This window comes from Mus caroli, unplaced genomic scaffold (assembly GCF_978045245.1).
Source record: "Mus caroli unplaced genomic scaffold, Mus_caroli_1 scaffold_2, whole genome shotgun sequence".
In the NCBI taxonomy this organism is placed as follows: Eukaryota; Metazoa; Chordata; class Mammalia; order Rodentia; family Muridae; genus Mus; species Mus caroli.
In genome coordinates this window covers 97,286,600-97,312,893 of record NW_028227257.1, presented here as the reverse complement: position 1 = coordinate 97,312,893, position 26,294 = coordinate 97,286,600, and the positions used below count along the sequence as shown (strand labels likewise).

The following is a 26,294-nucleotide window of genomic DNA, read 5'->3' as shown; positions in this document are numbered from 1 at the left end:
ATTTTGATTTTCTGAAAATAGCTTTAGAAAGGTAAAATAACTGATTATTTTTAAATGTTCATGGTGCATTAAAATGTTGCTAACCTAACTATTAATGCATCGAATCTAGAAGATATTTTCTTTCCGTAGGCTTGCAGATAAGAGGAAGATAAAAAATAGAGAATTTTGGTTGAGCACTCACCATGAATTAATAAGTGTACAAAGTACTTACCCTTGTCTCTGCTGATTCAGTCTATCATCAATCTAACTGGAGTTGATGCACTTGTATTTTGTTCAAAATGATAGTATAACACAAATCTTTACACCTTACAAGTAAATGCAGAATAGCATCACATATTTTGACGTAATATATTTTTAAATAATTATATCACGAGTATGACAGGATGTTGAGAAGTATTTAGGGAAAATCCTATTTCTTTTTAAAATTTTTCCACATTTCCTATAAGCCATACTAAAAATGCTTTCATGATTCTGTTTTTTTTTTCCTTTTTTTTCTTTTTAGTTTCTACTGAGAAGTTTTCTCATGTATCTTCACTCTCAAAAAAAATTGATGATGCAAATCAGCCTCTAATAAGCATTTACAGTAATTCTTCAGTTTGTCAGTTTTGTGAGCATCTCTCAGATGCAGTTATCTGCTACCTATTTTTAAACATTTCTGATGGCATCAAAAAATGCACCAGAGAGAAAGCATGGGAAATCCAAGATGCAATATTTGACAAAAATATCTTAATTCATTCTCAACTGTATAAAACCAGGTCTATTTCTATTGGAGATCTCGCTTTAAGTATTTTCAAAGTTATTGTTGAAGTTCTTTCTAATAGAAACATGATAAATGCTGACAAGGCACATCAGGCTTCCATAAAAGCAAAGTACATGTTCTGTCCAGAAGTGACTTCTTCTGATTTTGATGATATCTTTCAAGATCTCTTAAAAGAAGTGATCTTTGTATTGTCCAAAATATTAGGAATAAATCATTTTGAAAATAATGTAAGAAACAAGTCATATGCCACACTTAAAAATAATTTGCCCATGTTCAACAAAGTCAATACCATAGAAAATCAGATAGGTCCCATGAAGTTGGAATCATCTCCTCCCCTAACTGATCACCTTGCTCAAAAAAATAAATTAAATTACCTGGCACGTAGGTTAAACAGTCTGGTTGGCAGCCTAAGATCTCGTGAATCCAAAGAAGTTGTCAATGAAGTCTTTAATATTGTTTTAGATTTATTTTTACCAGATGAGATCCCTGATGGGGATTTGAGTTCTGGTAAACTAGCAAAAACATTTTCCTCCTCAAATAATCAACCAAGTAATAGAACCCTTGCAAACAATGTAGGGCTTTCCCCTAAATCAATTTTTCTTCTCAATATTGTGTGTGAGAAACTTATTCGAACACTTCTAGAAAAATGCACGGGTGGCACCACAATTTTTGAGGATAGTTCACTTTTTCGTGAAATACCAGAAGAATGTCAACATTTCAAAGTTCTTCCAAGTGTTCAAGGTGGAGGTTTTGATTATCGTAAGGCACCAATGGACTGTGAACAATTTCAAGGAGATTATATGTCAGAGCTGTTGGAAAATCTGGCAGATGTTGACCAAGATTTATTATCATCAGACTGTATACTTAATGTGATTTCCCATAGCTTGGTTAAATCTCTGATGGACAAACTATCTCATGGTTTACAGCAAGCTCCTTTTGAAAACAAATACAGGAACTATAGAACAAGAGAAATGCAGCCTTTCATTACAAAAGCAAAAAGGCAAGAATTAGTAGAACCAGAAGAGACTAAAGGCCATGTAGGGTTCATGAGCTATGACAATAACTTCTTGACCAAGTCCTTAAATAATACCAATGCAACTAGCTTTAAAATGCACACACGATTTGGCAAAAAACATGCAGGAAAATCTATCTCTTCATCATTTCCTGATGGAAAAGAATCAAGGGGAATAAACACAGTATGCTTTCATAAGCTATGTCAAAGAGGTGTAAATGGTGGTGTTTTTTCAGCCACGTTTTTAGAGGAGATAATCTCAGAATTATTTTATAATTTGTCTACATCATTGTGGAAGAAAAATCTAAACATCACTGAAGCCTGGCTAAATGAGATAAATACATTACTTATCAACAATGTAGTGAAAAAGTTAAATGATGCTGAAATTACTGTTCTAAGGTATCCTGAAGAAAGATTATATTTCCCATCAGCCCATAAAGGATGTATTACTAAGATTGTTGATTCCATTTACTATGATGTTTTACAGCAATATGAATTTACAGTAACCTGTGGTGGTAATCTACCCTATGACAATACTCCAGTAGCTGAACGAATTTCTAACAGCATATTATTAGAGGTTATAGACTATCAGCTTCCATCTTGCTTCAAGGGAAAGCTCAGATCAAATCTATATCACACTCTCAATGCTGAAATCATACTGTATAAACTTCATAATAGTCTAAAAAATGTTAACTCTGAACCCATGACTTCAAAAGATTATAGTACCATGTTACCACACTCATTTTTAGAATATGTTATCAGAAGAGTCTTAGCTCAACTTATTTCCTTGCCTATTAAGTCTGCATCTTTAGAAAAAAAGTATTTGTCAAGTTCAGATTTTAATGAAATGTCCAACTGTATAACAAATAAGGTTATGTCAGCCATTTCAAAACATAAAATCTGGTTCACCATCTATGATAATCAATGTCTGCATACAGATAAAAATCTCCAAAAGATGGTAGATTCTGTTTACAGTAATATTTTGCAAATGTCTTCTTCTGTTGATTCAATACAGAAAAATATAATTAGTCGAAGTCCAATTATGATTGACCAAATAGCCAGTTTCATTATCCAGGAGATTATTGAAAACCATCTCCAGCCATTTTTGTGTGGAGAGAGATTACCTTGCCCCAAAACTCCACTGGATGAAGTATCTTACATGGTCAAACAAGTTCTCAGTGAAGTTGTAGAGTCTCACAAGTCCCCGAAGCCATCACCTTTTGGCATTTACCCTGATAAGTTAGTAGGAGAAACTGTCACCAGAGTCTTATCAAAGATTTTTAGTCCTAATACTAGTATTAATGTTGAGCTGGAAAATGTGACCCAAAAAATAGTAAGCTCAGTGCATAAGCATTTAGACAAAGCTAAGATTCCGATTCTATGTGATAAGCAACCATCCTTTCCCTTTAGTAATACAGACATTGTAGATGAACTTGTGACCTCAGTATATAAGAATGTTTTGAAGCAGCATGGACTAGATCCTGACATTGATGAGTCAGTAAATGGTGAAGTTTTTGTGGAAAATATTACCAAATTAATCACAGCTGCTATTTCAGACTACCTTCTTCACCCACTGTTTTCTGGTGATTTGCCACCTGCTTCTTGTTCTAATTCAATGACTGATCATACTGTTTATGATATTCTTGGTGACGTCAATAAATCTAGTAAACCAAACCAGACTTTACCTCTATATAATACATTACTACCATATACATTTTTAGAAGATATGATCAGTGTACTATTATCTAAATTTTTTCCTTCTGCCCCTAAAACTGATTCATACAAAGCAGCTTCAAAAGATAAAGAGGGAGTCAATTTTAATGAAATTGCTTCCAACCTGATCAGTGATATTAGGAGAAAAATTTCCCAACATGAAATTAGATTTTCAAAAGATGAAGAAAAAACCAAGTCCTTTTACTCAGAAAACGATGTTCAGCATCTTGTTGATGCAGTATTCACGAATATTTTAAAAAACTATGGTTCTCCAGAATCAGTGGAACAAAATATCACAAAAAGTAATGATGTCTTTATTGATCAAATAGCAGGTTTTATTATTAAATATATCTGTGAACACCATCTTCAGCCATTTTTGGAAAGAAAGCAATTGTCTACTTCATCATACAAATATTCTGATGAAGACAGGCAGGACTTACTTTATGGTAGTGCTTATTCCTCAACATTTCTGGAAGATGTGATCTCTGGTGTAGTGAGCAAAATATTTCATAGGGTGATTGGCATTGTACAAGTGAACTCAGCAAGAAACTCAGAAAATATCTTGTTTGATAAAGCTGAAAACCTCATATATTGGATAACAGAGGAATTTTCAAAAGCTCAGGTTACCACTATAGAGAATGCTGAAGAACGGTTGAGTTTATCCCCAGTAGAAGGAAATAGACTCCAAAAAATCATTGACACTGTGTACAGCAAAGTTTTAGAAGAATATGAAATGGAAATCATGCCTGATAAAGATTTTCTAAATGATACAAAGGCATTGGCTTCCCAGATAACTGAAATCATTCTGAGTGAAATTTCTTATTTCCAAATTCCACCAGATCTTGTAGCAACTCTTCCTTTACGCTTACATTCCAAACTTAGTCAAGATGTCTTGGTGAACAAAGTCCATCATGACATTAGTAAGTCAAGATTCCGAAGACAGGCTTCAACAATGTACACTACCATGCTCTCCCATGTTCATTTAGAGAAAATAGTTACTCAGCTTATGTCTCAGATAAATCCATCAGATTCCAGTATAGAACATTCTGACACTTATCAATCAGAGTTAAGTAACACAGTCATAAAACTGATTAATGAAATCATGTCAATAATTTCAAAACATGCAATATGTATTGTAAAACATGGAAATGAAAAACAGAGTATGATTTCAGAGAAGGAAATGCAGTCGATGGTCGACTCCATTTATGCTGATCTTTCCCATTCAAATCTGTACCAGTCTCTTACAAAAGATAAAAAGGGCCTAAGTAGCATACCTGTTTCAAAAATTGCAAATTTTATAATAAAGGAGATCTTCAATCATCATCTAGAATCATTCTTATCAGGAGATAAAAGTATTCTTTCAACTTCAGTGGCTCAAACCTGCAAGAAGAAAGCAACAACAAGCACTAAGCAAAGGGAGTTGTCATTCATTGTGAACTCAGCTGTCTTTTTGGAAGAAGTAATCACTGAGCTTTTATGCAAAATTCTTCAGACTTTTATACAGAATTCCTTGAGTATGGAGACCCCAGAGAGAGCAATAGCAGAAATAATGGACATTGTTACAACATTAGTAAAATCAATTGTTTTTGAGTTCACTTCATCCGAGATTTTAGTTGCAGAACATTTGGATGAGAGTCTATGGTTTTCAGAAACATATAAAGAAATGGTTCAAAAAACAGTCAACTCAGTTTATGGAAATATATTTTATGAATATAAATCTCTGACTCAACTACACAGGGCTGTACAATATGACACTTCATGTTTTGGAGGGAAAATGTATCATTTTCTATTGGAAGAAATGTATGATTATCAGGTGCAGTCATTAGTTTCAGGAGAATTAATGCCTTCTCGCTATTCTTCACCTCAATCTGCAAATATCATCAAAAATGTCCTCAATGTCATCTTGAAGGATACCAATGCATTACCATCATGTATTACAGTCCTCCCTTGTTCTCTGATAGAAAATATGATTTACAAGCTTTTAGAAAACATCTTTCCTTCAGATGACACTGAAAATGAACTAAAGAAGGAGGAGAAAGAGGACGCTGGGCCAGATGATGTTGATGAGTTCATGGCTGCAGCTTCAAAGCTGACTGATGAAATTATACAAGAAATTTCTGAACATGAGATCAGGTTTGCCAATGCAGAGGATACAGCCAGTATGATATATGAAACAACTGAGAATTTCATTGACTCTGTATGTAATAATATTTTGAAGAACTCTGAATTCCAAGCAGAAGTACAGAAAGATGCACACAAAAAGGGAGGTTCATTTCTCGGTAAAATAGCTGGTTCAATTATTAAAGAAATCATGGATCATTATTTGCAGTTATTTTTATATGGTGATGGCTCACATTCAAGTAAATTACCTCATTTTGGTGGTGCTTCTGTTGTTGCTAAATCTGGGAAAGAAAAGGCACCATCCTCTCTCTTTTCAGCTGCATTTTTAGAGGATGTAATTGTTGACCTTGCTCACAAATTTTGTTCTTTCTTAACTCTTACTGATGACGCCAGGAAAAAAGATTTGCCAGAGGCAGAAATTGTAAGCTTAGCTATTAAGTTTGCAAACTCTCTCATACGAGATTTTAGGAAAAGTGGAATCAAAGTATTACCACATGCTGAAGAAATATTTTCTTTCCCACCAATTGCGAAGGAGACAATCGATGAGATATCTAATTTTGTCTATGATCAGTTCATAGGGAAATTAGGAGCTGATGGTATTCAGAAGGATGGCACTGGCAACATAGTTATAGAAATGGTTTCTTCTTTGGCACAAAAGGCAATCTCTACATTCAAGATTCAGCCACTATTTTCAGGAGATTGGTGTTCAACTTTCTTCTCATTTCTAGATGCAGAAAATATCTCCCAGAGGGTTCAGCTCCTCCCAAAGGAAACATCAATGCAAATTAGTGGCGCCTTAAAACAGAACCAACTTGCTCTATCTAAAAACACATCAATTAAAAAAGATGACACCCAAGATCCAATACTTAACTCTATAGCTACCATTATGAAAAGTAATATCATCAGTCTTCTATCAGGACCAAGTGCAGGCGTCACAGATGCAAAGAAAGAAGATGAAAGCAAAGTCAAACCTGCCACCCAAGAGACCACCTCACCACCTACATCTCCACCTGCCACCATGAAAAGCCAAGGTAGTCAGGTGCAACAGTCAGTGACGTCTCCACCCACTACCATGAAAGGCAGAGGTGCTCAGGTGCAAGAGTCAGCAACATCTCCACCCACCACCATGGAAAGCAGAGGTGCTCAGGTGCAAGAGTCAGCAATGTCTCCACCCATCACCAAGGAAAGCAGAGGTGCTCAGGTGCAACAGTCAGCAATGTCTCCACCCACCAGCATGAAAGACAGAGGTGCTCAGGTGCAAGAGTCAGCAACATCTCCACCCACCACCATGGAAAGCAGAGGTGCTCAGGTGCAACAGTCAGCAATGTCTCCACCCACCACCATGAAAAGGAGAAGTGCTCAGGTGCAACATTTGAGCAGCAAATATAAAGGTAATGAAACTGGGAAGGAGAACTTAGTACTAGTCAATGAGCAGGGGCAGATTCTTGAAATCTTCACCCACTTTGCAGTTGCTAAGGCTGTGGAAAGCAGTCCTGAGAAGGAGGTACTTAGATCAGATTTGAAAATACAAAATGAAAAGAAGCTTGATGTCATTAAAAGTTCAGTAAAAACAGATGATAGGCCCATGAGTAAGGATAAAGAGACCATGACAGAAAAAACTGTACTAATACCCCAACATCCAGTCAAAGAAGAGAGGAAACAGTCTGTAGTGAAAACTGATATAGAGGAAGAATCATACTCAGAAAATGAATGTGTTGAAAATGTCATTGAAAATATTTATGACAATGTTTTCATAGTATCTTCTCAAGAGCCATTGGATTTTTCCAGACCAATATACAGCAGAAGCCTCACAAGTGATAAAGCATTGGTTATCCTTAAAGATTCTGCACAGCTTGTTCCAGCAAAGGATTTATCCTCATCAGTTCACAGAGACATCACTGCTAAAGAGAAAGCAAGTAAAGAAACAGAAACTAAAATAAGAAGAGACGGGAGTGAGAGCAAAAGGTCAAAAGAGATGAAAAGTAAGTCTAGTATGACAGACCATCCTAAGTCATCAGAAAGTAAATCTAAAATTGTTCCTGCCAAGTTTCTAGAAGATGTGATCGCTGAACTGGCGAACAAACTAGTATTTACATTTATCTCTGATAAAACTACAAATACAAATGATCAAAAGCCAGGTGAACTTTATGACACAGCTATGAGACTTGTCGATTCAATGACAAAAGAGCTTTCAGATGCAGAAATTAAGGTATTTAGGCCAGATAAAGAAAAGGAAGTACTCTCGGAAGCAGCCAAAGAATCAGCTCATACAGCACCTCCTCCTGAGGTTAAAGAAACAGCTATAAAAGAGCCATCATCCAGCACAAATATTAAAAACGAGGAGCAAATGTCAGATGTGCAGAAAACACCCGAACAGTCCTTTTCTGACAAGTTGCCTGCCTTAGAGAAAATACCATCAATTGAGAAATCAATAGTCAATAAAATTGTTCACACTTGTGTTTGCAACGTTTTCAAGGAGTGTAAATCCCAAGAGTCTATTTGTGAGAACATCAACAGTAATGGGGAGAATTTAGCAAAAAGGCTAACTAGCACAGTGATAAATGAAATTTTTCAGCATCAGCTTAACTTGATATTTTCTGATGAGGTACCAGCTTCAGCATGTATGCCTCTGGAATCAAAAGATGTTGAGAAAAAGGTCCAAAATGTGGTGCAAACAGTCAGTAAAGAATGTCAGACCGCATCTCCCTATACCGTAAAGTTGCCTTACAAATTTTTAGAGGATGTGACTTCTGGTCTTCTAGCAAAAGTCTTTTCAAAACTATCCAATGTCAAAACAAAACTAACTCCAGAAAATGTGTTGACACAACTCGACTTCCTTCAATCAAATTTAGTAAAAACGATTGCAGCAGAGATTTCCAAAAATGAAGATTTGATTATACAGTATGTAGAATCCTTGCATCCAAATGATGATGAAATCATTCAACTGGTGGTTCAGACAATTTATAATAATCTTTTGCCACAGTTTGGATCACAGGAAATCTTACAAAAATGTATAATTAGTGGATGCAAACTTCTTTCAAAAACCATAGTTGACTTAGTTCTACGAGAAGTGACTGGCAACCAGTTGCAGAACTATTTTGGTGGTGAATTGACTCCAAATCAGTGTGCAGAAGTTGACAATGTTGTTGAAAATATCCTCACCAATGTTGTCTTAACTACTCCATCACAGCCATCAGGTCCTCGTAAACTATCTTATAACATAATAGAAACAATTGCTGTGAAGTTCTTATCAAAACTTTTATCTGTGTTTCCAAAAGGCCATCCAGAAAGAACTAAATCTCAAGAAACTGAAATGCAAAAAATAACCTCAAAAATATTACATTCAATGCAGGAATTTATCTCCAAAAGTAAAATCAAAGTTGTACAACCTGCGAAGGAATCAGAAGCTGTGCCTTCAGCTGACAAGGCAGCTATTGAAAAAGTAGTTAATTCTGTTTATACAAACCTTCTGAAAAACTGCGGCTCCCCTACAACTGTAGTTGAAGATTTAATGGGGAAGAGTGATATCATTTCTGACATAATAGGTTTTTCAATGGTAAAGGAGATTTCCAATTCTGAATTTCAATCTCAAGCAGAGGAAGAACTTTCTGGTTCAGAGTTAGCCCTAGAAGCAGTCAAGATTATGGAAAAGGTGGTGAAAATTATTGATGAACTTAAGTCGCAGGAAAAACCTGCATCCATAACAGATGTAATGTTAGACTCCAGAGTTTTAGAGGAAGCTTTGGCCTTGTTCTTGGCTAAACTAGTAAAGACACCTGGTCCCGCTAGCAAAGACACAACCAGTTTAACAAAGCCTGAGTTAAATAAGATCGCATCTCAGTTGACAAAATCTGTAACAGCTGAAATTTCCAAAAGTAACATTAGTCTTGTGGATTCAAATCATGAAGAGCAATCTTTAGATCCAGAAAATATTGAAGTGATTTCTCAGGTTGTTGAGTCTGTCTACAGTAATGTTGTAAAACAATCTGGAACTGAGAGTGAACTCTATGATCTAAAAGGTACAAAGAAGGCCTTCCCTAAGAAGGTAGCTAGCTTAATTGTTGATGGAGTTTCCAGTGTTCCATCGTGTAGAGTTATCACAGAGAGCTCTTACACTGCCGCACTTGGAGATTTAGACACAAACAGAATCATTGAAAAGGCACAAAAGCATGCTGCAGTAATGAACTCTGACTCAGACAAAGACTCCAAAAAGGAACTAGAAGATGAACTTCCAGTTAGAATAGTCCCACATGTCAGGAATAAACCATTAAGAATAGATCCAAATATCGTCTCAGACCACTTAGCAGTTATTTCTATGAAAACTCAGCCTCTGGAGACACTTAAGATGGACTGTTTAAAGAGAACTGGATGTAGCATAGCAGAGCTGAGAAGAAATTCCATACGTGGCATAGGCCCCTCTTCCACAGATGTGTCTGAAATGGGATCGAGACAAAAAGAGAGACGCATCTCACTGGATAGGACTGGACGACTAGATGTGAAACCTTTAGAGGTAAGATTCGAAACCCTTAGAGGTAAGAATCACAGCAATGGGAGAGACGGGCAAATAGCAAGCCAGTTCTTTGATTTCCACCCTCTCTTAGATACATGGAAAGCCATGCTTGTTATTTTGCCAGCTGAACAGGGAGTTAGCTACATCAACTCATTTCTACAATCATGATTTTCAAGGACTTGCCATATCCATATTTCACAGGAAAGGCCTAATGCTAGTTTTTTTTTTCATGAGATCACGTACTAAAACTAGTCTTTGAAGCACAGAAATACACATATCCTTATTAACACAGGACTGACACAAATATAATTTAATTGGGCATTTATAAGAACATGTGTATAAAGGCATAACAGAACTCTTTTAACATATGCCTGCCCCCAACTTCCCCTAGATACTCCACACCTTCCTACCCACCCTATACCCTATGGGTATAGAAATATTTCATGAGAAACCATTTTATTGGAGTAATAGTAACTGGCCTCTCCCTAAGCTAATGCTGTATCTAGTCTTAGGCCACTTGAGCAGTGTCAGGTATCACTTCTATTTCATTTGATTGGGGTTTGCATCCAATCAAAAAGTATGTAGCTACTGTCATAAACTTTGTACCACTATTACAAGAGTATATCTTGAAGTCAGGTCACTGTGGTAGGTTTCAGGTTTGATAGCTGGATGATACTGAAAGCTACATTTCTCCTTCTGTAGCATGCAAAATAACTTCCTACCTCATGACAGTTAATCAATAGACATGAGACTTCTATTTAGGCACCACCTCTATTTCTTTATATTTGAGAACATGCGTTTGTGGTATGTAGAGCAATAGTAATTTACTGTCAGGTTATGGAGGGTAGCCAATAGACTTATCAATAAGTTGTGATGTTTGGAGGGCTCTATAAGATCATCAACTCAATAAAATGTAACCCCTTCCTGGCATAGGGGTTCTCTTAAAACTCTTCACATTTAACATGTGAGTTTTTGAAAGTTGTGTGTTTTCATTAAGGATGTAATCTGTGCCATGTCACTAACCCAAATATAAAACTTCAGAATATAAACACTTCAATTTTTTCCAATATGATTCTGAAAATCTCTGAGTTAAATTTTAATGCTTAATAATTTACTGGTTATTAGATAATTAGCTAATTAATTAACTAATAAGTTAATTAGTTAAAACTTCATTAACTAATAAGTTAATTAGTGATTGATTGATTGATTGATTGATTGATTGATAGTTGAGTTAAAGACCAGGCCACTATTTAGCCCTTGTCAACCTGGAACTCACATTCCCTTTTAGACAGAATTATAACTCAATTAAATAAAATGTAAAGTCTTGGGAAGCTCCTGAGGATCATAAGATTCACAGATCCTCCTCTGAGTTATTTCAGCAGTAACAACTACTAGAAAGTGGGAAGCTGCCTAGATATTGTACATGGAGCTCAGAGGGCACAATTGGAGTGAGCCACCATCCATGCTGGGTTAGGATTTATACTAATAAAGCTGTCTTTGGGTACTGCCCCCTTCTGTATCCTCACCAAATCTCACTACACTCTCACTCATATTCTTGTAAGTAGCCCCAAATAAAATCACTGCTTTCAGTGAAACTAGTAAGCTAGAGTTGGATATAATTGTGATTGTCCTTTGTTTGTTTGTATTATATTTTGTAGTCTATCCCTGTGTGCTCTCTAAGATGAACAAATATTTGTTCATGTATCCCCAAAAAAAATTTACCCAAGGGTCCTCTAGCTCCCTCTAGCTACCATACCTCTGCCTCTTGGTGGTAAAATTGCAGGTGTGTGCTTTCTGTTTTCTAACTGAAATGCTAAAATTATTGTGCACTGGTACTCCTGTAGTCTCAGTTTTTCATTTTTAAAGAACATGATAGTTTTTTTTAAGAACATATGATAGTCCCTTCAAATTTGAAATTTCCTCTCCTTTCTGAGTTCTCTCATTGCTATATTAGCATGTATTGTGTGTGGTTTTCATTTATATATAAGCAATCCCCTGAGAGTAAGCTTTGTGTGAACATCCTATAGAATAATATTACTAAAATTATCTATTAAATCATCCATAACAATTTCTTTTCTTGGTTCTCAACTTTATTTAGGTCACATATGAGCCACAGAAAACAGTGATTTTAAACAAACAAATACCACTTTTCTTTTTTGAGGGAAGAAAATTCCATTTGATACTACTACTACAACTACTAATAGTGGCAGCAACAATAATAATAAACAACCAGAAAGCAAAGCACAGAAATCTCATGTGCCACACTGAGTATAATCAGGTCTTTTTTCAACAAAGAGACAGACAAAAACAAAACAAAACAAAACAAAAAACAAAAAAAAAACAGTAAGGAAGGTGAAATACTTTAGGCTCTTGGCTTTGCCTCATGGCTCAACATTCTGCTTAGAGATGCTATACTTTTCAACTAATGAGACACGTCAAAACCACTCTCAGTAGCAAATCCCCAACACATATTACATATATTTGGATCTTCTAACCTTACTAATTTTTTACATATAATAAAGATGCTTTAATTATTTAAAGAGTTGCTTCTAAATAGTTCATTTCTATGGAAGATACATTTAAGACATTATGACTTGAAAATATAGCTTGGAAAGTTGCAAAGAAAGATTGAGTCAAACAATAATTACAATTAGTTAATAATAAAATGTTAGTTAATAATTAGAAGTAATTACTGTGCTATAGCCAAAGGCTACAGAAATAAAGAGATCTGGTTATTGAATTATAGTTACCATTTCTTGGATGTATCTATAATAATAAAAATTATAAAAGAACATTTGAGTGGCATATGAGAAAGAAATTAAGACTACATATGTTTTTGCAAAAGACAAAGAATGAAACTATGAAGTAAAAAAATTAGTATAAAGATCACAATTCCAATGTGCCATTGCTTTTATGAGTAGAATTAGGTATACTTATAAAATCTTGACATTTCTTTAATAAAACAATGTCTAGGTTTTTATAGAGTTCCTTATTGACTTCATAAAAATACAAGTAGTTCTACAACAATTTTAAAGAGAAATGACAAAAATAAAAAACAGTAAGTTCATTTTAAAATAAAATATAAAGCTTAAGCCATTCTATTAAACTGAATGTTTGTGAATAAATTATGATAGATTTATATGATAACACTGTAAAAATAATGACATACAAGCAAATATTGCATATGATTTTTATCTATATTATTCTTTTAAAATAGTTAAAATACACTAGAAATGGTATTTGAAGATATATTTTAGATTAAAGTTAGAAATCATAAATAAGAATTATGATACAAAGTAATATCAGGAAAGTGACTAATATATTTTTTTTTAATATTTATTGTACTTTCAATTCTAGGCTGTTGGCAGAAATTCATTTCAAAATGTAAGAAGACCTGATATCACCAGAGTAGAGCTTTTGAAAGATATTAATAACAAAACAGATCTGATCATTCGTCTAGTAGCTCATGATATTGGTCGTAAAGAGTCAGATAGTAGCTTAAGTGAGGACATGGTTTCTGATGAGGACGAGGTTGTCCTAGGAGAAGTTGTTGGAGACCAGTGCTTAAGAAAAATATCTGGAGGTCGTGTTCAACAAGTAAGGAAATCTGCAGAAAGCCACATTGCTTCTTCCAAGACAGCAACAAGCACAAGCAACCTGAAAAAGTTCTTAGCCCTGAGCAAATGTTGTCAGCCCACATCTGGCGAAAATATTGAAAGTATTGAAGAAACTGGCATTCAGATAATGGACCCTAACAAGGCATACGTGAAAAGAGCTGCTGCCGAGCTTGACATGCCTTCTTGCAAAAGCTTGGCAGAAGAAACAACTTCTAGGGACAAGTTACAATATAAGGTGGGTAGCATGCATAACTCCCAGCAGCTGGTAAGGCAGGACAACCTCAATCATTCTGTTACTAGGATGCCACTTGGTTACACAGCAAAGTATCCTAAAGTAGAATCATTATCTACATAAGCCTGTGGATATACAGTATAGGTTAGATAATTAACAGAACATGAAACTCAATTAAGTATTTGATAGAAAGAAACCTAGAACAACTAGCTGAGGGAAAATGGAAACAGCTTATTGGAAATTCAACCTTATTAATTTATTAATTAAACAATACATTCTATGTAGTATTGGGGCTGTAAATATTTGTTTGACATCCGTACACAGCTTCATGTCAATAAGAAGAATCCAGATGGGCTGGCTAAGTTATAAAGAAAGTTATAAATGATCTGTGGAAAGTCAGATTGCTGCACAGCATCTGTTGAGACCTGGTCCAAATCCACACCACTGGAAACAAATAACAATAATACCATTGTTGAAAGAAAACCTTTACCTGGGTTTTAATTCCTATTTTCACTTAATAGTTACATTACCTTTCTAAGTCTTACAAGGAAAATGCTTTTCTTACCTAGTTTCCAAGATTCTAACTAAATGTAACAGATTATTGAAAGTATTTTTAATATCCATTAAACTTCTTAATCATGATGGGGTACAGTCTATGTTACTGCATCCAAGCTGCCAAATTATGATAAGAAATTCAATGATGCCTTTGGTTTCACCCTGTCCAAAAGTCTGAACTAATCATATTTTTGGAAATCATAGGATGTGGGATTTCCTAGTGAGACAATTGCCTTAATTAAACATCCTAACAGAGCTTTTGTACTTTTGTGTTTAGACTAACAGAAAAACTGCAGTAAACCACAGAAAATAAACACATGTAATTTCAGCCAAATCAGAAGCACATGGTTTCCCAACAAATAGATCAGAGTATGTGTTAAAATGTCTGATCAAACAAGCTTATGAAATGTCTAGAGTTCCATCTTTGCTCTTTTATTTAATGCAGTAAACTGTAATTAAAATATTTTAAGGTATAAACATTGAATTTTACATTCTTCAACATCTGTACTATGTTCATGTTTAAACTGTGTTCAAAACCAAGTGTCATAATTTAGAATGTCTTCACAGAACCATTTCAAAAACTTATACTACTACAAAAACTTATTTTAAATTTTAAAGAATATTTTGAATACTCTCTAAAACTTTGTTTTTATTAAAGTGTTTATTGGAATGCAAAAATGCCAATGAGGGAGAAAGTACATATTGAGTTCTGTTGTTTGTAATACCTGATTTATAATATTACAGAAAGAAGAAATCCTTGCTACTGAACCAACACATTACTTCATACACAGAATTATGAGTACATCATCATACAACCAAGAAGACCTCATTTCTGGGTATATAAAATTTAATGCAGTGCAAATATAGCAGCAGGAAATGAAAGCAGGGCTTATGGCAGGAAGGGGACTGCTTAGTAAACCTGAGGTTGACTAAGTGTTGAGCATAAAAACCTTCTCACTTCTGATTGACTTGACTCCACTATAAGTCTTACGTTTCCTCTTACCTTGATGCTATACTTCTAGTTAGTCTCTATATATTCATTTCAACACTTGCAACCCTGTATATAAATGTATTTGATCAGATATTTGCTGATATACTAGGGTATTGTTTTTTAGAGCTGTTATTAAAACCTTGAAGGATATTGATAGGTCAATAAGAGAAAGTGTACTGTCAGCACAGAAAAATTCATGCTCACTTTTGTTAGTAATCTAAAGGTTATAGTATATAGCTCTGACTTACAAGAAGAGTCTGAAGTAGACATGGTAAAAGGTTTAATTGAAGCACTCAGATTAATATTAAAAATACAAATAGCTGTATTAACCCACAAAAGTGAAAATATAAACTGTTAAACAGAATAAGAAATATACTGTGTTCTGACAAAAAATGGTTAATTCAAAATCAGAATAAAAGAATCAATACAAAGAATGGTAAATAGTTACAAATTGCACACATATATACATTTTTATATATTCTACATATTTACATATATATGTGTCAATATTCAAATCACTCCCCATATCTCAAAAATCAAACAGAACAGTAGAAAATGCAAAATATTTGAGTATTACAATCCTATAAGGTAATATAGAAAAAGCAGAGGAGACATACTCCACATCAGTACTCACTAAGGACAGCACATAAAGGAAACACACATCACTAATCACTGAGGAAACACAAATCAAAATCTCAGAAGATACCACTTTGAACTGATGATAATAGCTGACGAGAAAGGGGGGATAAGAGAGTAGAGAAAGGGAAAGAAAGAAAATAAGGACTAGGAATGCAAAGAAACCAAAACATTTGTGTAATGACTAAAATTATAAAATTGTGAAATCATTGAGAAAAGCAGTATGGAGCTTTTCTAAATAAGTTAACATAGAATTATCAGGTGACCAAGAAATTCTGAGTATATTCTTCAAAGAACTGAAAGCAGGCACTGCAACAGGTATTTGTGAACCTGTGTCAATAAGAGCCTGATTTACAACCTACAATGGAGAACAACCTGCAATGTTCATCAGTGGATGAATTCATGAGCCGACTGTATTAGGTATTCTTTAGAATATTATCTATTATTTAAAGAAAATCCTCACATGCTATGATATTCATGAACATGGATGACTTTGAAGTAATTAGCACAAATCACAAAATGATGTATATGATTAAGACTCTACTTGTACTATTCGAAATCCTGAAGACATAAAGTAAAATAGTGATTTCCTGGAGGATAAAACAAACAATAAAAATGGGTGTTAGTGTTTAAGTTCAGAACATGGTCAAGGGGTGAAAGATAGTGATGTTGGGACAGTCATGTAAATGTTCCTAATGACATGAAACAGTACATTGCAACTTTCTAAGATGTCCAGTTTTCTGTATACTTAATCACATATTTAAAATTGGGAAAATCAATTTATAAATTATTCTCCTTCCAATTTGAATTTTAGCAACATACTATCTGTGGTTTGCTTCCATATGAAGAATGGCAGATTGTTGTTAACCAGTAGCTTCTTCATTTGTTAAATACACACATTAAAAAATTGTTCCTTTTATTTTATTTTAGTGAAGCAGAAGAATTTCTACCAGATGCAAAGGCTAATGCATTTGAAGGTTGGATATATTTTTTTTTAACTTTTAAGAACTGATGAACAAGAAACGTCGTTGATTATTTTGATAACTTAATTATTTCCTGGTAGGAAAATATTAGTTATCCACCTTGAAAGTGATAGTACTTTATTTTTTCATTAGGTTTGGCTACTTTTAGGAAGTGATTGCTATCAATTCAACCATCTGTTAAAACAAGATTAATACTTTGTCTTATATGAATTTGGTATGAAGTGTATAAATTTATACTGACCATCTTCCTGTAAGAAGAGAAGCATGTATATATTGCTAACTTATATCTAGGCTATAACTGGATTAAATTTTCTCCTTGAAAACTTATGCTTCCTTTGTATCAGAGCTTACCCCAACTAAGATTCAAAAGGCCTTTTAAAGACCAACTAGATTTGATTGCATTCAAATCTGGCTAGCATGAACTGTTTTGGGTTTCTTTTACTATCATCTTTTATGAACTGCTAACCATATCTTTAGGATGCTTAAGTCCAATATTTGTTCAGAACTTAAGAGATAACTCTGATTACATGATAACAAAATATACAAGAGGTATAGGGGACAGTTTTACTACAGCATGGCCTTGAAGTTCAAGCTACAAGCTTATCCCAACTATTGCTCTGCAACCTATTCAAGAAACAACTTCTCTCAAGTTGGATACAGAAATCATTTTCACTGTTTTTAATGATGATCCTGTCTGAACACCATTATCATACAAAAATTTGTAGATATGATAGTCACCTGCGGTGAGATTCCTGAGTTATGGATCATAGATTATAAGATCCAACATGGAACTGCTTAGCTCTGTTCTTTGTTTTCATTCTGTCGTATAAAACAATTGTCTAAGAGTCCAACTGAGGCCCATTCCCTGTGGTTAAATTTTGTGTCTTATTTTGTTTTGTCTTATTTTGATACTTAGATTATTTATATTTTTTATATTCTTCAGTGATATTGTTGCTGACCAAGTCATTTCTTCATTCATTCACCTGAAGATTCATCAAGCAGTTCTTTCTTTGTAATTTTGTTATAATATTCCATGTGTGAACAGTATTGACCAAGTCTGTTCTTATGGAATTTAAATGTTAACTCTAGGTGAAGAGTCCAATGATGATAAGATAAGATAAATCCGGAGGTTGAAAGGTTCTTCCCACTTTACTACTGACATAATTTCAAAATATTCCAATGGTTACAAGATTCTGCAGTAGCTCATACTAGCCCAATTACCTTTCTCACCGCTTCTTCCATTTCTCTTGTGGCTTCCTCTACTAAAGCAAACTCTACTTCCCTTTTCCCTTGCTCTCCATCAATCCTACAGAGACTCTCTCTTGCCAAGACTTCTGCAGTATTCTTTCCCCTTAGTCTGCCTTATCCCTTCCTCTCTTCAGACTTTTCCCACTCAGCTTTCCCAGTGCAATCTCTTCTGATCACAGCACCAGAAAATGAAACTCATTGCCTTCTTTGGCATTACCTAGGCCACATCTTTGCTTTCTTTTTCTCCCATGCAGTTGTCTAAAGAGCGTTTATGTTAATTATTTGATCTTGACTGCTTTATATCAAATGCAAACTTACTGAATTGGTTTCCATTGAAGCCTAAAACAGCATATTAGCATAAAGAAATTAAAAACACTGAGTAATACAAGATATGGATGAAGCTAAAGGAATGGGGAAGAATGTAAAAAAAGTTTGAGTTATGAGATTAAAGTATCCATTAGACAGTTAAGCTTAGATAACTTGAGCAACTGGACATTTCAGGATAAATTTCAATGGAGAGGTCAGGCTGAACATAATTATTCCTAGTTTCATACAGTATAAAGCAAAATTTCCAGTGTGAATCACTGAACTGCTTAAATAAATAGAACTTTTATATACTCCCTTAATCAAAACAGCTTCTTAGATGATTCTGGGAGTCCAATGACTGCATCGTATAGATACATACACTGATGTTTACAATTGTGGTTCATCTATGAAACCCAACTATTTTTAATCATCTCAAAGCAAAACTCAGTTCAGTTGTGTACTTTGTAAAGCAGAATCAAATTCTTTGGGAAGCATAAACTTACCAATTTTTCAGATATCTCAATCATTCTTATTTACCTGAAATATTGCCTTTACTCCTTTTGTTAGAATCTCTATTGCTCCCAAAGGGTTATTTATTTTTTACTTGTGATGGCTTTTGATGACTTCATATGTCTAGAGTATATAGTACTTGAATGTGCTGTATTTCCGTCTTCCCTCATGTCAAAGTCAGAAAAGTTAGATTTACTTCTTCACCAAGTTCTAAGCAACAATGCTAAGACTCAATACAAGTTCGTTGCTGGCAGATTACTTGCCTCACTGGCACTGTGTCTCGCAGACACTGCTTGCAAAGTTATTTCTAGTTCCCTGTGTTTCAGTGATGTGCTGCTCTCTCTTGGAACTTTTTGAACTCCGTGTGATGCCTTTGGATTTTCTTTTCATTTTTGAGTATTAACTCAAAGATTCCACATTTTAAAACATTGTCACTATCTTTATTTCAGTTTTGTGTGTGTTCTTTTTGATACAAGATCTTACTATGTAGTTTTGGCTACACTGAAAATTGCTAGGGAGTCCAGGCTAAACTTGAACTCACAAAGATTAGACCCTCTCTGCTGAGATTAAAAGTGTGTGCCAGTATGCCTAGCTCATTTGAACTTCTGTAATTAAATAAATATAAAGCATGTTAAAGTTGGAAGGCCTCTTAAGATTTATCATGATACCCATGGAGGGAGTTACAAAGTTTGGAGCTGAGACAGAAGGAAGGAACATCTAGAAACTGCCCCACCCAGGAATCCATCCCATAAACAGCCACCAAACCCAGACACTATTGCATATGCCAGCAAGATTTTGCTGACAGGACCCTGATATAGCTGTCTCTTGTGAGGCTATGCCAGTGCCTGGCAAATACAAAAGTGGATGCTCACAGTCATCTATTGGATGGAATACAGGGAGGAGCTAGAGAAAGTACCCAACGAGCTGAAGGGGTCTGCAACCCTATAGGAGGAACAGCAATATGAACTAATCAATACCCCAGAGCATGTGTCTCTAGCTGCATATGTAGCAGAAGATGGCCTAGTCGGCCATCATTGGGAAGAGAGGCCCCTGGTCTTGAGAAGATTATATGTCCCAGTACAGGGGAAAGCCAGGGCCAGAAAGCAGGAGTGGGTGGGTTGGGGAGTACGGCGGGGGCGGGGGGCAGATGTTATAGGGGACTTTTGGGATAGCATTTGAAATGTAAATGAAGAAAATATCTAATAAAAAAAGATTTATCATGAAAGTAATCTCTCTTTTAGAGGTTTAAAAAAAGGTGGCACTGGGTTTGAGTAACTTTGAATAAATGTGTAGCAACTGAAGTACAGAGCTTGTCTCTCCTGATGCATAACAATCATCTTTCATAATTTCCAACTAGAAGACAAATAAATACAAGTTCTACATTCTAAGGTTCTCATTTGTGTCAAATTTGTTCCAATTGTATGTCCACTAAGAATATTAGTAACTCTATATGCCTACATTATGTGATTTAAAGTGAAAAGATTGTATTTTATTAACAAATATATGTATGTGTATATTTATGTATATATGTATTATTTTTGTATATTTGTAAGAAGAATATTTTTTTCTGCCCTTTACAGAAAGTTGTCAGGAACCACAAGAAGGAAACTCAAACAGTCTTGAGGTAAATAGTTTTTCAATATCCTCTAATTTCTGTACTCTGGGGTCCAATTGTTAAATATCTCAGTTTTCATATTCTATCAGATACTGAGTGGCATTATTAAGGAACGTCAGAAAACTTTGCCCTATTCACAATTGCTTCACACTAGATCTCCCCATCCAAATAAGAACTGTCCTTAATAACATAAAAATTCTTTATGAAAGTTTCTAGCCTTGGAGTTGAATCAGAATTCACTGGTTTTGACAGTAAGCCACTGAGTCTCAGCACCTAACTTCAGTTCCATTAATAGATCATTCTGTTTCTGAAGAAAAGCCTAAACATGACGGTTACTTGATTTTGTCTATTTTGTCTAGGACTAAGGGTCCAGTGATGATGTGGCTGGTATAAACAGGACACACAGGGTAATTTCAAAGATGGGCAAGAGGGTGATGAATGCCTGGCTCCATCATGTCTCTGTGTTCTTTACAAATTGACTTTACATGCAGCTAACTCCTAAATGGTGTGGGCTGAGGAATTCTCCTGTTCCTCAACCCTTTTAATTTAATAGATCCAGCTGTATCTTCTCTTTGTTTTGTTCTTTTTCACAGTGTCTACTTGGTTTATTTAATTCAGCTTTGTAATTTCCCCAACATCCATTAATAGAGAATAACAAATTCACCAGTGACTCAGCAGTTTTCTGGTATTACAACATAGTACAGTTTCAGACCCAATTCATTGACTCCTCTATAACACTAAAGAAACTAGTTGTTTCTATACTCAAACTAATCTTTATTTGTGGACATAAGCATCTATTTAACAATCTCCAAATGCATTTAATTCATACCTTGTAGAAAATAAAATCATATGTCAATGGAAGAAGGGCCAAGAAATTCTAGTTTGGGAGTCATTATCATTCTTTGGATGTTAATAATTCCTAACTAGTCTATGCCCTTCTGCTCTTGTACTTTCTCCTTGTTTAATACCTTGCCCATACCGAAACTGTGGCTAAAATTGTTACTCAGTGGATTTCTAAATAAAGTTGCATAAGCTCCCTTCATAGTTGATTATACCTAAAAACTGTCGACAATACTCAGAATCTGAAATTAACTAGTAGACATTTAGGCTGGGAAACCAAAGAAAAGATAGGACAAAGTTTGCTTAGAAGGCCTTGATACTTAAACTTATGGGCAGCCGGAATGTGCTGTTCTCGGCTGCCCTCCTTGCTTTGAGAAGGATTGGTCATGATGATAAGGTGCCATTTCAATTTCTGAATGAAGTTTAGAGGTCTGGTGGGGTGGGAACATCCTCGTGGAGACAGGTGTTGGAAGGAGGAGGTATGGGATATAGAACAGTCAGAGGATGGACCGGAAAGGGAATAAAATCTGGAGTGTATAATTAATTAATTAATTTTTAAAACAAAAGAAAGAGAAAACTTTCTGAATTACATTTAAAGAATGAAAAGCAAAGACAATTAATTAAGTCAGTCTACACATGTATAATGACAGATAGCATAGTCTGAGAAAATGGGTGTACCTTAATAATGATAAAGCAGGGGATAGAATAAAACATAAAATAGGAAAAAAAAAAAGAAATGTATTGTTTCTTACCAGAGAAAGTAAAGTTCCAAGCTGGTCTAAAGTGTGGGGTGGACCTATTGGTTTCATTTTGTTTCTGTGCTCTGTTTATTGTCTTGGAAAAGTAGAGGTGGATGCAATCCTAAGGACTATGAAACATAACATAGAAGGAGACCAGAGCCCTAGGACATTTTAACCAGCTGATTAAAGTCCAGAGGTTCTGTTATGAGTCAAAGGCTGAGGGAAATTATGTATACAAGCTTAAGAAAAGCAGTACTTACATGTCTGTCTAAAGTTTCTCTTAAGTACTTGAAATTACATTGAGAAAAGATTTTGAGAACTTAAATTTGACAGTGGCTACACCTTGCCTTTTAGGGACAGTTAACTGCTCTTTTATTCAAAGAAATGACACAAGTCTTCAGAATAAAGCCAGTATCTGGCATGCTCCTGGCAATGCTAAACAAGTGCCTTTATCACTTCAGAATGCATAAATTGCTAAACTCTCCACCAAGAAACCTGAGAGTTGTGAAGTGAGCATTTTGGCTTCTCCCTTATCATTTTATCTTTTCTCAGAAACATGTTTGCAATTTATTACAATGAATTCAAAGGAGGCAATAAATGAGCAGTTAATACTTCCCAACCTTTGGTTGTCATGAGGTTTATCGCCAAGTTCAAAATTCATCACAAGGACAAATGCTAAGAACTATAACTGGAAACATCCACTTTCCTGAGTCTCAGATGGGTCATATTTGATGGAGTAAAAACAGATTTCACTTGTATGAAATTATGCAATGTCGATACATCTTTAGACATTTCTTGGTATATGTAATCTTTCCTGTCCAAAGACTAAGAATATCAATGTGTTTTCGCAGTTTGTCACTATCTATGAAGGATCAAAACATATAGCCGGTAGTACACGTCTTTCAAAGGAACATGTTTCAGGTATGAAATGCTCTAAACTTTTAACCATCAATGAATTAAAGCACTTATTAATATTATTGTGAATCAGAAAAAAATTTATTGGTCTTTATTAGTACCCTTTTTCTTGTTTATTATTAATATGTGACTAAAACAATATCCATACCATTTGTATAAAATCCTATAGGTTATTACATAAATTATCTTCTAACTTTGGACACCAAGAGACAAACAGGTGGTGTTTGTTAGGCCATACCTCTTCACATATTATGAAAGAATAGATTAAAAATAACTGAGGAGAAAATCTATAATGAGTTCTTGAAAGTTATACAGCTGCTGTGCTGCAAAGAGCCCTGTGATTTTCTTTTTAGGGGGAAGGTGGCTACAGTTGTTCAGCAGCAACACAGTTCACATGAACATATTACTTCCAAGACAGGTGGATGATGTAGTAAAGATGTAGTAAGTGGCCCAGTGGAGCTAGCATGATGCATTGGCTACTGAAATATGCTAGATTCTTAGCAGCTTTCTCAGAGCTTACTTTTTAAATGAGAAATTAAACATGGATATAGAAGGATTCCAAACTTTTGAAATTTATATATAGTGCAGTTAGTAAAATATTATGTTATCCATCATAAGTTGATATATTTTCTTCCAGACTCAGATTATTAATAGCTGACACAGAAAACTAAATCTGAATACTGACATTTTCATTTTCTATGCAGTGTATCTTACAAGGCAAAGAAATATACCTATATAATTTCAAAAGGAAATGTTCACAAAATAGGAGAGAAATTAAAGCACTTTAGTATATTTCTGCTTTTACTTAAGAACTATAAACTAGAACCCACATAAAGAGCATTGAGATGCATCTCAGTGTCCAGCTCATTAGGTATTTTCAAATAGTTTTCAGGAGGTATAAGAGGTGGACTTCACAGACCTACCAAGAGATGCCTCAGGATACTACACCCTGAGAGACAAAAATAATTGCACTGTATTGCCTGCTTACAATCATTTTACCTGTATAATCCTAGGACACAGTCTTTGATCTCACTAAAGTTAATCAGCCAATGAAGACACTGCTTTGCACAATTCCTTCAGGAGACCATAGGAAACCCAATGAAAACATATCAGCTGTGCTTTATCTTTCACAGATTATTTTACAAATGCCAACCTCTGAATTCTAAATCACTGTTCTTGTAACGTAACTGCTTTTACTAATATCTTTTCCCACAGAAATGCCCAGGAGCAGTATTTCCAAGCAAGGGTCTAGAGTGCTGGCAAAGGTATCTTCAACTCTATCAAAGGTGTTCTCCCGATCGAGCGGCAGTATTCCTAAGTCCTCCTCACCACCTCACCAGGATAAGCGATGAAGCTTTTCCACTTGATAAAATTGTGATTCTCTATAAAATAAAATGATATTTAAAGTAGAACATATCATCCAATTATTATAGTAAATGGGTTGTTCCTGTTTAACTCTTAGAAGATGTATCTTTACAATGTTTAGCATGTAGATGACAAAACTAATATGAATGATACAACACAATTATGCAAAAGACTGCTCCCTGTCTAAGGCACCTTCAGATAGTTCATGTCTCAACTACTTGTACAGTTCCATCCCCTATGACGTGTTATTTGCAAACTGCTATCTTTATCACTGGAAAGTTAAAAAAGAAACTAAGATAATGCCCTACCTAGGTTTCTGTTGGGATAAACACCATAACCAAAAAACAACTTGGGACAGGAAATAATTATTTATTACAGCTTATAAACTCTCAGGTAGCAGTCCATCATAGAAGGAAGTTAGGGACAGGAACCAGGAGATAGAAACTGCAACAGATCCAAGAAGGAACGATTCTCACTGACTCAATCCTTGTGGCTTACTTAACCTATTTTCTTATCAAGACAGGGACAACGTGCCTATTAGTACTACTGTGCACAGTGATGCACTGGGTCCATCCATACCAAATATCAATCAAGACTTCCCTTCTTAACTAACTTTCCCTCTCCTCAGTTATGTCTAGGTTTGTGTTGAGTTAACATAAACATACTGACACAGTGTTGAGTTAATATAAACTTACTAACACAGGAAGTAAAAGTATTTAGATGTAAAATATATTGATAATAATAATATTATTATTCATTAATAATAAGTAAAAGAAGGAATTTGGAGAAAAAATATATAATGAGGAGACTGTATACAAGAATTGGGTAAGTCCTGCAATCAATTAAAGGCAAATCGCTTGGCATTCCTCTGAGGAATTTTCTTAGTCAGATTATTTCAGCAGGAAGAACCACTCTAAAATGTTGGTAGCCCAAACAAAAGATAGCAGGAAGCTTTGGTTTTGCCTGCTTGTCATTACTTACTCTTGCTGGCAAGTTCATCTGTCTCTTCCCAGCTACTGCTCTGTTTGTTCTTTGATGTTAGGGCTCAGCTCCAGGCTTCCAATGTGGAATAAAGACATGGGTTTCTCCTGGAATATTCTGATAATTTTTGGAGGATCTTTTCACCAATAATCATTAAAGAAGTAGATTGGTGTTTTGAAGTATCTTTGCTGAATATGGTGTAATAAAATATGAAGTAACCGATAACAAGAAGTACTCTGGTAAATCCACAAATCCATGGAAAGTAAACAAAATTCTCTTCAACAATGACTGAATGAAAGAGGAAATAAAATGTATGTTAAAGGTGGTTTGAGAAAAATTAAAATGAAAACATGGTAAATCAGACCCAGTTGAGTTAAAAGAGAGCTAAAGGGGAATTTTACACAGATAAGTGTCACCAATTTGAAAATGTAGAAAAAGCCAAGAAAAGCGTAATTTATCTCTCAATGATTCAGAAAACTAAGTACAAATTAATCCCAAAATTATCATAAAGAAAGAAATATAGATATCATATCAGAAATAATTCATATAGATAACAAAAGTCAGCAAATCAAAAGTTTCTTTGAAAAAATAAACTCCTAGCTAACACAAGAAATAAGACACAAATGAAGTAAGAGAATTAGAAC

At 34.8% G+C, this 26,294-nt stretch overlaps 1 protein-coding gene across 1 annotated transcript in view; it reads left to right on the top strand.

Moving 5' to 3' along the window:
- Positions 1-24,656, top strand: part of Fsip2 (fibrous sheath interacting protein 2) — a 68,741-nt gene extending 44,085 nt beyond the window's left edge. The window contains exons 17-23 of the mRNA XM_021156571.1: positions 503-10,116; positions 13,474-13,968; positions 15,265-15,356; positions 17,078-17,124; positions 20,775-20,818; positions 23,241-23,310; positions 24,520-24,656. Coding sequence (XP_021012230.1) covers positions 503-10,116; positions 13,474-13,968; positions 15,265-15,356; positions 17,078-17,124; positions 20,775-20,818; positions 23,241-23,310; positions 24,520-24,656 — 10,499 coding nt within the window. The remainder of the gene's footprint in view (positions 1-502; positions 10,117-13,473; positions 13,969-15,264; positions 15,357-17,077; positions 17,125-20,774; positions 20,819-23,240; positions 23,311-24,519) is intronic.
- The last annotated feature ends 1,638 nt before the right edge of the window (positions 24,657-26,294 follow it).